The 13,116-nt window shown below is 54.0% G+C and overlaps 1 protein-coding gene and 1 pseudogene across 1 annotated transcript; both read left to right on the forward strand.

The window, feature by feature from the left end:
- The first annotated feature begins 7,454 nt into the window (after positions 1–7,454).
- LOC111143807 (growth differentiation factor 15) lies at positions 7,455–9,833 on the forward strand. The gene is made up of 2 exons (XM_022497704.1): positions 7,455–7,710; positions 9,184–9,833. Exons 1-2 carry the CDS (start codon positions 7,467–7,469, stop codon positions 9,831–9,833), a joined length of 894 nt encoding a protein of 297 aa, XP_022353412.1. The 5' UTR covers positions 7,455–7,466.
- A 1,037-nt stretch (positions 9,834–10,870) lies between these two features.
- On the forward strand, positions 10,871–11,162 carry LOC111143938 (annotated as a pseudogene).
- Positions 11,163–13,116: the final 1,954 nt, after the last annotated feature.

Below are 13,116 nucleotides of genomic sequence, written 5' to 3' on the forward strand. Positions count from 1 at the left end.
AGCCTGGTGGCTGGGACGGCCTGACCCCTGGCCTACATGCTGTTTACGCCCACCTTGGACTGGCCCCTGGGGACCCACAGAAGCTGCCATCGAGGAATGCAGGGTACCGGGCTGTGAGCTCATTGATGGCCGGCTGCCCACAGTCCGTCCCACTGCCCCTCCCGGCTTGGCCACGGGGCTGGCTATGAGGTCATCTGCTAATGATGTTGTAACAGGGAGCCAGATGGGTCTGGCTGTCAGCATTCCAGAGTCTGGTGAACCGGAAACACCGCAGAGCTTATGTCCCCCTTTCCCTGTCCCTGGGGATCCCCCAGGCCCTCCATGGCGCTGTGTTCCATCGGGAAATTCCAGAAATACATTAATTACTGGTCCTGCTTGTAAAGTGAAGCTCCTCTCCTGGATGGGCATAGCAAGGGAAAAGGATAGACCACAGGGGAGAGAAAGAACGAGTGTGTCAGACATGGCGTTGGGTGAAAGACAACGGGCCGTGAGGAGAACACTCGGGCTGGTTGTATTATAAGAGGCTGGAAATCGGGCAAACTCGTCCCCAGTCACAGAAATGGGCCTGGCTGTTATTCCAGGGATAGGAAGAGTGATGGGAGGGGGCCTAGAGGGTTCCTGGGGCCTGGAATGTTCTGGAACCTCATCTGGGAAGTGGTCTCCCAGGCCTACTGTGTGTGAAATGCCACCAAGCCAAACACCAAGATGGCTTTCTTTTGCTTTTATGGAAATCGTAGCTCAATAAAAGTTTAAAAGGAAAAAGGCAGGGGTGCCTGGATGGCTCAGTGGGTTGAACCTCTGCCTTTGGCTCAGGTCATGGTCTCAGGGTCCTGGGATCAAACCCCACGTCGGGCTCTCTGCTCAGTGGGGAGCCTGCTTTCCCCTCTCTCTGCCTGCCTCTCTGCCTACTTGTGATCTCTCTCTCTCTGTCAAATAAGTAAATGAAATCTTAAAAAAAAAAAAAAAAAGGAAAAAGGCAGAGGCTGTAGAAAATATTCAGGCCACTCCTTGAAACGTTAAACCATTTGACCCAGGAATTCCACTTCTGGGCCTTTCCCCAACATGGCCTCATATCTTTGCATATGAACATTCCCAGCAGCCCTGTTCATAGTCACCAAAAGGTGAAAACAATCCACATGACCATCAATGGATGAAGAGACCAACACAACATGGTCTGTCCGTCTGGTGGAATATTACTCAGCCATAAAAAGGAATGAAACCCTGACACACCCTAGACCACATATGAACAGTGAAAACGTCCTGCTCAGTGAAGGAAGCTGGGCATGAAAGGCCACCTGTTGTATGATTCCACATATATGTGTTACACTGTCACTCATAATAAGAAATATGCATTTGGTTTTTGACTCTTGGAATTCCTATGATCAGAGTGTAATTGTATCCTTTTTTAAGTAGTCTCCATGCCCATCCCCTCCCCCCATAGGGCTTGAACTCACCACCCTGAGATTAAGAGTTCAATGCTCTACCAAAGGAGCCAACCAGGTGCCCCAAGGGCTGCAAAGAGGTCTTTTATTTTCCTCCTGTGGTTGACTTCTGGAAGACACCTAACCCTGTGATTGGAGAGTTGAACTTTCAGTCCCAACCCCCACCCCGACCTCAGGGGAGGAGAGAGGGGCTGGAGGCCTAAGCCACCAATGACTTAATCAGCCATGCCTATGTGAGGAAGCTTCCATAAAAACCCAAAGGGTGGGGGCGCCTGGGTGTCTCAGTGGGTTAAGCCTCTGCCTTCCGCTCAGGTCATGATCTCAGGGTCCTGGGATCGAGCCCCAAGTCGGGCTCTCTGCTCAGCGGGGAGTCTGCTTCCCCCCATCTCTCTGCCTGCCTCTCTGCCTAGTTGTGATCTGTCTCTCTCTCTGTCAAATAAATTAAATCTTTTTTAAAAAGGGGGGTGGGGCTCCCCCAAAAGCTTCCAGGTTGATCAAAATGGGGATTTGGGGAGAGAGTACCCCTTGCACATACCTTGCCCTATGCATCTCTTCCTCTGGCTACTGATTCGTATCCTTTAACATCCTTTGCATAAATCAGTAAGTGCGTGAACAGGTTTCCTGAGCTCTGTGAGATGCTCTGGAAAAGAAACCGAACCCAAGGACAGGGGGTCCTGGAAACCTCTGGTTAAAGCCAGTCTATCGGGACCACATCCAGGACTCCTGGATGAGCTCTGGGCATCTGAAGTGGAGACAGTCTTTTAGGATGGAACCCCAAATCTGTGGGATCTGACCCAGGTAGGTGGTGTCAGGATTAAGTGGCATAGTAGGACACCCATTGTTGGAGAATTGTTGGCGTGCGGAACCCTACCCCTCGCCCCACCACATTGGAAACTGCAGCACGCTTAATATGAAATGTCCAGACTGGAAAGATCCAGAGAGACAGAAAGCTGATTGGTGTTTGCCAGGGGCTGGGGGAGGTGGAGGGAAAGTGGCTGCTCAGAGGGATGAGGTCTCCTTGGGCGGTGGTCAGAATGTTCTTGAAAAAACAGAGGTGACAGCAGCACAACTGCCACGTGTCACTCCACCATTCACTTGAAAATGTTGAGCCATCTGTTACTTTTCCACGGAGCCTCACACCTAACAGCCTCCCAGGAGAGCTAGGGGGCGAGTAGAGATGTCTTCTGAGAAACCCTTCCAGGCCTCCAACCTCTGTGTCCCTGGGGACCTAGGCCTTCCGACAAGATGCAGAGAAGGGTGTGCATGGCCAGAGGAGACCTAGTGGGATCGCCCTCTACAATTCTTGCTACCTCACTTGCCCCCCCCCCCTTGGGGCCCTGGCTTTCTTAGCTCTAGAAAGCCACTGGGTCTGAATGGAAAGAGGCTAGGTCTGACCTCCCAACCAGCTGCAATCAGGCTGGAAGAGGCCGTGGCAGGAGCCGGTTTAAGCACTTTCTGCTTGCTGGGGTATCCCTCAGGACACTTTGGGACCCTTCTGAAGCTGGGTGATAATCTCACTATACAGAAGTTGAGACTGAGACTTGGGGGGCCTGAGTCTCCCCAGTGGGTGCATTCTGGGGTTGGGGGAGGCCTGACCCTCTTTGTCCAGGGGGGACTTGCTGTGTGCCCCACCCCCCACATGCCCTTGTGCCTCTCACCTGCACACACTCCATCACACTTCACACACCCCCTCCATCTGTCTCACACAGCTTTCCATCTTCTCTCTGGCTAGGAAGCCAGATACAGGCACACGGGGTGGGGCCAGGGGGCCTGAACCTTGGAGAAGGCTCTGAGGGGAAGACCTGGGTCTTTCTGGGACACCCCTTGGCCGTCCACCATCTGGGGTCTGGATCTGACACACCAGCCCTCCCTGACCTAAACCCCAGCACACCCTGCCAGCTCTGCTCTGGGCCCAGAGCCAAGAGACTGGGTCCCAAAGTAGCTTCAGCTCTGGCTAAGGGCCTCCCTCCAGTCTGGGGCAGACAAAGCCAAGCACAGACATGCCCAGGGCTGTGAGGTCAAGGCTGGGCTGGGGGAAAGGATAGGGGTTGGGAACACCCAGCTGAGCCTGGGAAGGTAGTGTCAGAGAAGGGGCTTTTTGAGTAGGGTTTTGAGGAGCAAGTAGGAGTTCCCCTAAGTTAAGTTCTAACTTAACTTAGCTGGAGTTCCAGCTAAGGATGAGTGACTGCAAACACACCCAGTTATCTACATACCTCCTATGTACCTGACCCTGTCCCTTCTCCCTCGTTTGAACTTCTCTGCGGTGAAAGTCTCAGTTCTCATTTCCAGATGAAGAAATGGAGACAGGATGGAGAGGACTGACTTGGCTAAGGTTGTATTTTCTGGCTCTTCCTGTCCCTTTCTCCTCTGCTTCCTTAGTTTTTCAACATCTCCAGCCTTTGGTCTTAACCAGGAAAGGAAGGGAGAGCAAGGATCCCACGAGGGAGAAGGCCTGCTCTTAAGCTCCTGCCATGGAACTTAGCACACAGTTAGTGACATTGTACTAAGTCTTCTTTGACAAAAGCATTCTTTCCACCAGTCCACCAGGCCGAGACGATGTTCTCATTTTATGGAGGAGGATACTAAGGTTCCAAGTGGTTCCCCAGCTTCATCGGGAACACACCCTTGGAACCAGGCCCCGCTGTGACCTCTTGACTAAGTTTAGTCTGTACACAGGGGCAGGCAGGAGATGGGCGGGCTGGGATGGGTAAGTTCAGACTATAAAGTTTGGTCCTACAGTGTCAGTCCCAGCTCAGAGAGCAAGGAGCACAGCCATGCCTGGGCGGGAACCAACACCATCCCGTTGATCCCCGATGTTGCCAACGCCCAGGGGGCTACCACGGGAGCCATGCCCTATCCCCGGCCCAGGAGCACCTCCCAACCTTCCCAGGACCCTCCGAGATGCGATCCAAGCTGGATGTCCCCAGAATCCAGAAGTTGCCGAAACACTTCCAGGACACCCCGACCATGCTGCTGTTGACCAAGAACTTGAAAGACTCACTCCCAGGCTCTGGGAGGTGGCTGTGGCTCCCCACTGCTTGGGCTGGAGTCACCTAAGTGTCTGAGGGGTGCGGTCCGGAGCAAGTGGCTTTCGTGGCCCACATACTTTGTCTTGAGGAAATCCCTGGGAAAGCTGGTTTGGAATTGGGCTCTTTGCTCTCAAGGCAGGTGGTATCCCTGGGCTTTATAGGAGATTTTGGGGAACAGAGTTGGCTTTTGGCCTGCCCTGGAGGTACCTGGTTTGTTTCTGGGGCTCCCTTAACATCTCGGGTTTCTAGCTGCTCCTAAATCTCTCTTTCAGAGAAAACTTTCCTGCTGCAGGTGACTGCGTCTTCTGTCCCCAAGGGAGGACTTGGCCCCTGGCCCCTCTGGTTGCCTTCTCCCTGATGCCCAGAGTTCCTGTGAGTGCCTTGTCCGAAACCCCCATGACTGGGACCCCAGGGTCCAGTGGACATTGTCCAAATGACACCCCAGAAAGCAAATAAGACAGCTGAAATATGTGATTTCTTATGCGTCTTTGTGAGAGGTTAGTGTCCACCAAGGGGCATCTGCCTGGGGGGGGGGGTGTCTGCCTAGGGGGAGTGGCAGCGGACAGAGGGGGCCCAGAAACCCTGGGATTCCTGTCCTTGGTATGTGACCTGGTGCCCAGTCTGTGGTGGCTCTTATGAGTGCGCTGAGTTAAGAATGGTAATAGATCTGTACTGAACGTTCTCCTTCCTCACAACACACAGCCTTTGTTCTGATGCACAGAGAGTTTGAGTAATTTGCCTATGGTCACACAGCAAAGTGGGTGGCACTGGGATCTGAATCACGATCAGGGTGACACACAGCTTGTACAGACACTCTCACTCCCTGTGTGTTCTCCCTCCAACCCTGACACAGAGTGCCGTTACCACGTTTTACAGATGGGGAAACTGCCATCTGCCAGTTGATGCCCCTTGTCCCACGTGTCACGGCCAGGGAGAAGTGGGCCATAACATCAACCCAGGCCAGCTTCTTTGGAGCTGACAAATGTCCAATCTGTTGGGACCTGATCAGGGAAAACTCTTCACAAGGCTTTGAAATTTGGGGGGGGGGGGGGGAACAGTTGTAGATGGAGGGAACTTCAGAATCCTATCCCAGGCTTAGAAACGCCAGGGAAACAGATGACCAGCCAGGAGCTGGATATATATGAGGTCTCCAGCATGGACTCGCCCCTACGACCTTACGCACCTCCTTGTCTCCTCTTGGTTTGGTTCCCTTATTCAGTAATGGAAAAGTGTGTTAACAGTGTCTGAGGGCAGAGGCTAGAGAAAGTTGACGTCTCACCGCCATCGATCTTGCAAGGATGCCTATTAGGACAGCGCCCCCTTTGGCCCACCTAACCCCCAGGTTAGGTCAGGTCTAGCCACTGGTGCCCCTTGCTGACCTGTCCCTACCAGTTCGGATTACTCAGCACTCTGGCTCGCCTTCAGGGCCTGGCCTCTGCAGAGGGCATGGCAGTGTGGCTGTGAAGTGGCCCCGGGCCTTGTCTGGTCGGTCCAACCCCCGTTACGAAGCACTCACTGTGTGTGCCAAGCTGGTGAGGCAAGAGGCTGTCCTTCCCAACAGCCCCTGTCATGATCGAAGTGACAGGGGTGGGAACCAGTGTGTTTACAAAGTACCTAAAGGCCCGGAGCATCACGGAGCCAGGAGTGGGGGGACATTGGAATCCATAGCTGGGTGATGATGCCACTTCACAGAGGCTGAGACTGAGACTCAGGGGGGACTGAGTCTCCCCAGTGGGTGCATTCTGGGGTTGGGGGAGGCCTGGCCCTCTTCGTCCAGGGGGGACTTGCTATGTGGCCCCCCAGCACATCCTAGTGCCTCTTGCCTACACACAGTCCATCACACTTCACACACCCCCTCCATCTGTCTCACACAGCTTTCCGTCTTCTCTCTGGCCAGGAAGCTAGATGCAGGCACAGGGGGGTGGGGCCAGGGGGCCTGAACCTTGGAGAAGGCTCTGAGGGGAAGACCTGGGTCTTTCTGGGACACCCCTTGGCCGTCCACCATCTGGGGTCTGGATCTGACACACCAGCCCTCCCTGACCTAAACCCCAGCACTCCAATTCCCCGCCAACTTGCTCTGGGCCCAGAGCCAAGAGACTGGGTCCCAGAGTAGCTTCAGCTCTGGCTAAGGGCCTCCCTCCAGTCTGGGGCAGACAGAGCCAAGCACAGACATGCCCAGGGCTGTGAGGTCAAGGCTGGGCTGGGGGGAAGGATAGGGGTTGGGAGCACCCAGCTGAGCCTGGGAAGGTAGTGTCAGAGAAGGGGCTTTTTGAGTAGGGTTTTGAGGAGCAAATAGGAGTTCCCCGACAGCTAAGGATGAGTGACTGCAAACACACCCAGTTAACTACATACCTCCTATGTACCTACCCTGTCCCTTCTATCTCGTTTGAACTTGAAAGTCTCAGTTCTCATTTCCAGATGAAGAAACGGAGACAGGATGGAGAGGACTGACTTGACTTAGGTTGTATTTTCTGGCTCTTCCTGTCCCTTTCTCCTCTGCTTCCTTTGTTTTTCAACATCTTCAGCCTTTGGTCCTAACCAAGGAGGGAGAACAAGAATCCCGTGAGGGAGAAGGCCACCACTTAGGGTGCTGCTGTGGAATTTAGCACATAGTTGGTAGCTTATTAGTCTTTTTTTTTTTTTTTTTTTTTTTTTTTTTTTTGACAAAAGCATTCTTTCCACCAGCCCACCAAGCTGGAAGTCCCTATCTCATAGAAGAGGATACTGAGGTTCAGAGAGGCTTCTAGGGGGAGGGTACCCCTGCTTCTCCAGGAGAACCCCCCCCCCCAGAAGGGCCTCCCTCTGAAAAGCAGCCCAAGACTCAGCCAACTATGGTCCCCGGAGTGTTTACTCTGCACCCAGGGCGGAAGGGACCAGGCAGGCGGGGGCGGACAAAGTCCGGGGGTTATAAAGGCCAGTCCAGCAGCGTCCGGTGTCTCAGTTCAGAGCTCAGCTAGCTCGGCACAGCTGGACAAGGGCACCGCACTCCTCACCCATGCTGTCAGTGCTGCTGATGTTCTCGTGGCTGCCTTCGGGAGGTGCCCTGTCTCTGGCCCAGGAGCGCCTCCCAGCCTTTCCGGGACCCTCAGATGCACACTCCAGCATGGACATCTCCAGAGCCCAGGAGTTTCGGAAACACTACGAACACCTGCAGACCAGGCTGCGGTTGAACCAAAGTTGGGGCGATTCAAACTCTGACCTCGTCCTTGCAGCTCCAGTCCGGATACTCACTCCAAAGCGTGAGTGAAATCTAAGAGACCTCTGTCCCCTAGGCAGCTACCATCATCTAACCAGTGGTTCTGAGTCATAGGGGCCCAGGCCTGCCACCGAGCCTCAGTTTCCCCATCTGTGAAACGGACAAGAACAGCTCTCGTTGGGGCTGACGGGATGCTCGTGGCCTGGTTTATGCCAAGACGGGTGAGGCTTGGCCAAAGTGAGATGTTACAGATTGCAGATGGGGAAACTGAGGCGCAGAGAAGCCAGGGATGCTTCTGAAATCTCACAGAGCCTGGAATGCCCTGAGACAAAGTCTGGCGGCAGGGTGTGTGTGTGGCGGGGGGTACTTATCCTTGGATGTGAGGGTTGGGGGGGCGCACAATCCAGGAGAGAGGGTGCAGGGGAACCAGCAGAGTGGACAAGAGGGGTGAGGGGAGCAGAGGAGAGCAGCGCAGCTCAGCGGTAGGTGGAATGTGCCCCTACTTGTTCCAGATCTGACGCAATCCCTTGACACAGCACCGCTAAAGTCGCACGTGGCATGTGCCTTAGGGAGGGAGATATTCTCTCGCCATCCACAGAGGATCTAGGGGGGAGAGGGCAGAAGGATACCTGGGTTATGCTAGAAAGTGGGAGGGGTTAGGGGAGGAGTGTTAGGGAGCGTTACTATTCGCGCCCTAATCCTACCAGAGCTATGAGACTCTGGGTAATCTTCTTGTCCTTTCTGAGCCTAGTGAGTCCAGGGCCCTCAAACCCTAGTCCCCGCAGTATCTCCAACACCTGCACCAGCCTAGGGCCCTGAGAATCCTGGGGATCCAGATATCCTTCATTTTCAGATATGGAAACCAAGACTCACAGCGTTGAAAACAAAGTAGCTAGCCCCAGCACTTAGTAGGCCTTCAGTGAAATGTTTTTGACTGCCACAAGAGGCAAAACCAGTGTTTGGATTTTAGTCCCTCTAAATATCATGTAGACATTAATCCTGCAAGTTTTGTTTTTTTTTAATTTTTATTTATTTGAGAGAGAGAGCACAAGCAGGGGTAGGGAGGGGCAGAGGGAGATGGAGAAGCAGTCTCCCAGCTGAGCAGGGAGCCCGACATGGGGCTCCATCCGAGAACCCTGGGATCACGATGGGAGCTGAAGGCAGAGGCTTAGCCGACTGAGCCACCTAGGTGCCCTAATTTCATCAAGTATTTACTAAATACCTACTGTATGCCAGACATGATGGTGACCAGGCAAACAGAAATCCCTGAGGGGATTCAGGAGGGGAGATGAAATGATACACAATGAAATAAAAGAAAATAAGGCAGTGCCTATTTTAGGCAGGCTCGAGGGATATGTAGCCTGCCATGCTGAGTCAGGGGAATAGTGTGCTTGGAAGAGGAAGCAGCTTGTGCAAAGGCCCTGAGGTGGGATGCAACCTGGCGCGTGGGAGGAAATGGGCACTCCGCGCCTGGCGCACAGTAGGACCGTGGTTGACTCTTTCCTCTCTTCCTCAGTGAGACTGGGGCCGGGCGGCCACCTGCACCTGCGCATCGCCCGGGCCGACCTGACTGAGGGGCTCCCCGCAGCCTCCCGCCTGCATCGGGCGCTGCTCAGGCTGTCCTCGACGGAGCCCATCTCGTGGGACGTGACTCGGCTGCTGCAACGTCAGCTCAGCCTTGGAGGTTCCCCGGCCTCGGCACTACGCCTGCGACTGCTGCCTCCACTGGACTTGGACCGGTTGAGAGCAACGTTACCTTCCGCACATCCCCAGCTTGAGCTGCATTGGGGGCCAAGCGCGGCCAGGGGGCGCCGAGACGCGCATGCGCACGCCGGGGACGGTTGCCCCCTCGGGGAGGGACGCTGTTGCCGCCTGCAAAGCCTGCGTGCGTCGCTCGAGGACTTGGGTTGGGCCAGCTGGGTGGTGGCGCCTCGCGAGCTAGACGTGCGCATGTGTATTGGCGCGTGCCCAAGCCAGTTCCGGTCGGCTAACACGCACGCGCAGATGCAAGCGCGCCTGCACGGCCTGAATCCCGACGCCGCGCCTGCGCCATGCTGCGTGCCCGCCAGCTATGAGCCGGTGGTGCTCATGCACCGAGACAGCGACGGTCGCGTGTCGCTTACGCCCTTCGACGATCTCATAGCCAAGGATTGCCACTGCGTATGAGCGGTGCTGGTCTTTCACTTACAGCTCGTGAGCAATGGAAGCGACCTCAGAGATCCTTGCCTGTCGAATGGGCTTGTGGGACCTGAGATACCCGATTTCCCACCTCTGCTGTCTACTCCCCTTCCCACACCTCTGTATTTATGTTTGTATTTATTATTAATTTATTGGGATGCTCTCCGTGGGGACTGGAGGGCTGGGAAGGTGCGCACTTATTTAAAACTGTGGTAATAAAAGTGAAGGTGTTTAACCTGAGCCCCGTGGTGTCCAGGATGGAGCTGGTGACCTTGGGAAGAATCTTCCCCTCCTTGGCCTCGGTTCTTTTTTTTCCTTTTTTTTTTTTTTTTTTTAGATTTTATTTATTTGACAGAGAGCACAAGTAGACAGGGGGCGGTGGGGTGGGGAAGAGCCCTACTGGGGGCTCAATCCCAGAACCCTGAGACTATGACCCAAGCTGAAGGCAGAGCTTAATCCACTGAGCCACCTAGGGGCTCTTCCCTGGCCTCAGTTCTTACAGGGCACCTGGTCTCGGGGTGAGTGGAACCGTTCAGGAAATGCACTGCCGGAGCATTCTGGGATGTCAGTTACACGGTGCTCATGACACGGATGCTCATCTCAAGGACACCCTTCTCTCAGTCTCTGCTTCTCTGTCTCCTTGTTCCTCTGTTCCTGTTTCTGAGACCCTTCTGGGTGTCAGTCTCCCTCCATGTCTCATCTCTCAGTATTCCGGCTTCTGTAGTTATATGGCCCTGCCTCTCACTGTCATTCTGTCTCTGTCTGCATTGGAGTCACCTTTCCAAATACAGGCAACCCAGAGTCATGTCCATCTGCAGCCAAGTGTATCGTGTGTGATGTTGCCTCCAAGCCAGAAGAGTCCCATCACTTCTATTTGGGGCACCTCCCTCCATATTAATGGTACCTCTATTCTTTCATTTAAAAAGAGCAAGGGTGGTGTGGGGGGCACCACCTGTGCAGCTAGGACAGCTGGGAGTTATGGGGCTCTGCCTGTGCTTGGTTTGCACCAGTCCACAAGCAACAGCATGGCAGCCATCCCCTCTAGCTGCTCGCTGGTCACCACCCATGGCCATTTCCAGGGCTATCTGTGATCCATTTTCAGCAACAGCTCACACGGAAGTGTGGAGTACCCTGGGGAAGCCATCCCTCAGCACCCTGGTCTCCCCAGAGCTGACCCGGGTCACTGGTGGGCGAGCTTCTTTTTCAGGAAGTCCACTCTCCCATACATGGCTTCAGCGTTAGAGTCCCAAGAACCCTCAAGATCTCTCCAGGCCTCCAGAAACAGAATCACCTATGACTTGGTTCTGGAAGCCATGAGGAAGCAGCTCCATGGCCAGCCTGGCAAAGCGAACTCCCCACCCCAGTCCTGTGGCCACCCTGAGCCACCAGGCCTCAGGAGGCGCTGGGCTCATCAGAGCCCTTCCCTCCCCTCCCCCTAGACAAGGCTGGCTGCAGCGAGCAGAAGCAGTTGGGTTGTTTTTTTTAAATATCAAAACAGCAAAATACCAAAAAAGAAGTTGAGAGAACCCCACTCTTCACTATCCAAGCCACATGCATGCTCTCCTGACACCTCATAATTGGGTGCCCTCCACCAAATGGAAAAGAAACTCCAAGCGGTCAGTTAAAAAAGAAAAAAAAAAGGGGGGCACCTGGGTGGCTCAGTGGGTTGGGGCCTCTGCCTTCGGCTCGGGTCATGATCTCAGGGTCCTGGGATCGAGCCCCGCGTCAGGCTCTCTGCTCGGCAGGGGAGCCTGCTTCCCTCCTCTCTCTCTCTGCCTACTTGTGATCTCTGTCTGTCAAATAAATAAATAAAAATCTTAAAAAAAAAAAAAAAGAGGAAATAGATACATTGTGAAGAACATTTTCATGCACATGGCATCTCCCATTTTATCTAGTCTTCCTACTTAGGATCTTGGAATCCCCGAGATGTGCCAGGTCCTCCCCCTCCCCACACCCACCTGCCTGTCCACCCTGAGAATCTCGGAAGGGAAAGGTTATGGGGCCTGGGAGACGTGCTTGCAGCCATGAGAGGTGTGTAGCCTGTGAATGCTGCCACCCAGAGGCAGACCTGAATGATTGTAAGTACCCCTGAATGTATTCAGCGAATGACAGCTTTGTGCCAGACCTTGACTGGGCACTCAGGACACAGGAGGAACAAGACAGGCAAAAGCATTCCATCTGAGCCAGTTGAGTGAGGAAGACAAGTGAGTACAAAGAGAAATACTAAGAAGGTGGTGGATTGCGGTAGGATTTGTGCTGAGGAGTCAACCCAGGGAATGCATTAATGTGTGGAGAAGAGGTGATGTAGATGCTGGGGGGGGGGTGACATCTGAACTGAGACCTGGAGGAAGAATAGGACTTGGGGGACAGGTGGGGAATGGGCCTTTGTGGAAGTCAGAACAGCAGGTGCAAAGGCCCTGGGGTGAAAATGAGCTCAGTGTTCAGAGACAAAACTGTTGAAGATGGGGCCAGTGGGGTGGGTGGGAGCCAGAATCCACCAGTGGTGGTGAGGGGTGTGGGTGTGTTTGAAGAGCCAAGGGTAGATGTGAAGAGTTGGGAGCTGGGGAGGGCTGGGATCTGATTTACCCTGGAGGTGAAGAAGGCAAATGATCAGGGACAGTAGCGGGCATTAGAACAGTGTCTAGGGTGGGGATGCAGGGGTTCAAGGAAGCTAAAGACCCTTACAGGTTCCCTCTCCCACCTCAGATCATTCCCAAGTGCTGGGGAACCCAAGAAAGCCTCAAAATTAAGCTCAATCCCAGGGTCCCCCAAAGCTAACAGAGGCCCTGTAAGCATCTCCCCAAATATCGGCTGTTGCCTTTGCCGAACATTGTTATACCCATGTGCTTTTTGTATCTCTAGTTGCAACTTACCCAGCTGGTCCCCCTGCCCAGTATTCGTGTCCTCTCCACTTCTCAAACACACATCCTTCAAAACCCACTCCATGTTTCCTTCTTATGCACAGCCTTTTCCAAACTCTTTCGTTTGTCTCCCTCTGGAGCCCTTGGCCCCATCCCTCCCTCCAGCCCAGGCTTAACCTTTCAGGACCAAGAGTGTCTGTGTCCAGCTGTCTCGCCTAGACTGGAGGATTGGCAGGAGCCAGGCTGGGAGCCCCTGACAGGAAACCCAGCTGAGGCATGAGTTTGGAAAAAAGTCTTGAAATACACAGAGCTCTGGGAGTGATTAACTCTGCCTGAGGAGGAACTGAGAAAGGCCTCAGTAGAGTGGCATTGAATCTGGCCTTGAAGGATGAGTTAAGACATCTCAGCTT

This window comes from Enhydra lutris, unplaced genomic scaffold, assembly GCF_002288905.1.
Source record: "Enhydra lutris kenyoni isolate GAN:26980312 unplaced genomic scaffold, ASM228890v2 scaffoldscaffold10, whole genome shotgun sequence".
Taxonomy (NCBI): domain Eukaryota; kingdom Metazoa; phylum Chordata; class Mammalia; order Carnivora; family Mustelidae; genus Enhydra; species Enhydra lutris.

Coding starts and splice junctions, on each gene's coding strand:
- LOC111143807 (XM_022497704.1), top strand. CDS start 7,467: ATGCTGTCAGTGCTGCTGATGTTCTCGTGGCTGCCTTCGGGAGGTGCC. Junction 7,711..9,183: donor CCGGATACTCACTCCAAAGC/GTGAGTGAAATC, acceptor TCTCTTCCTCAG/TGAGACTGGGGCCGGGCGGC.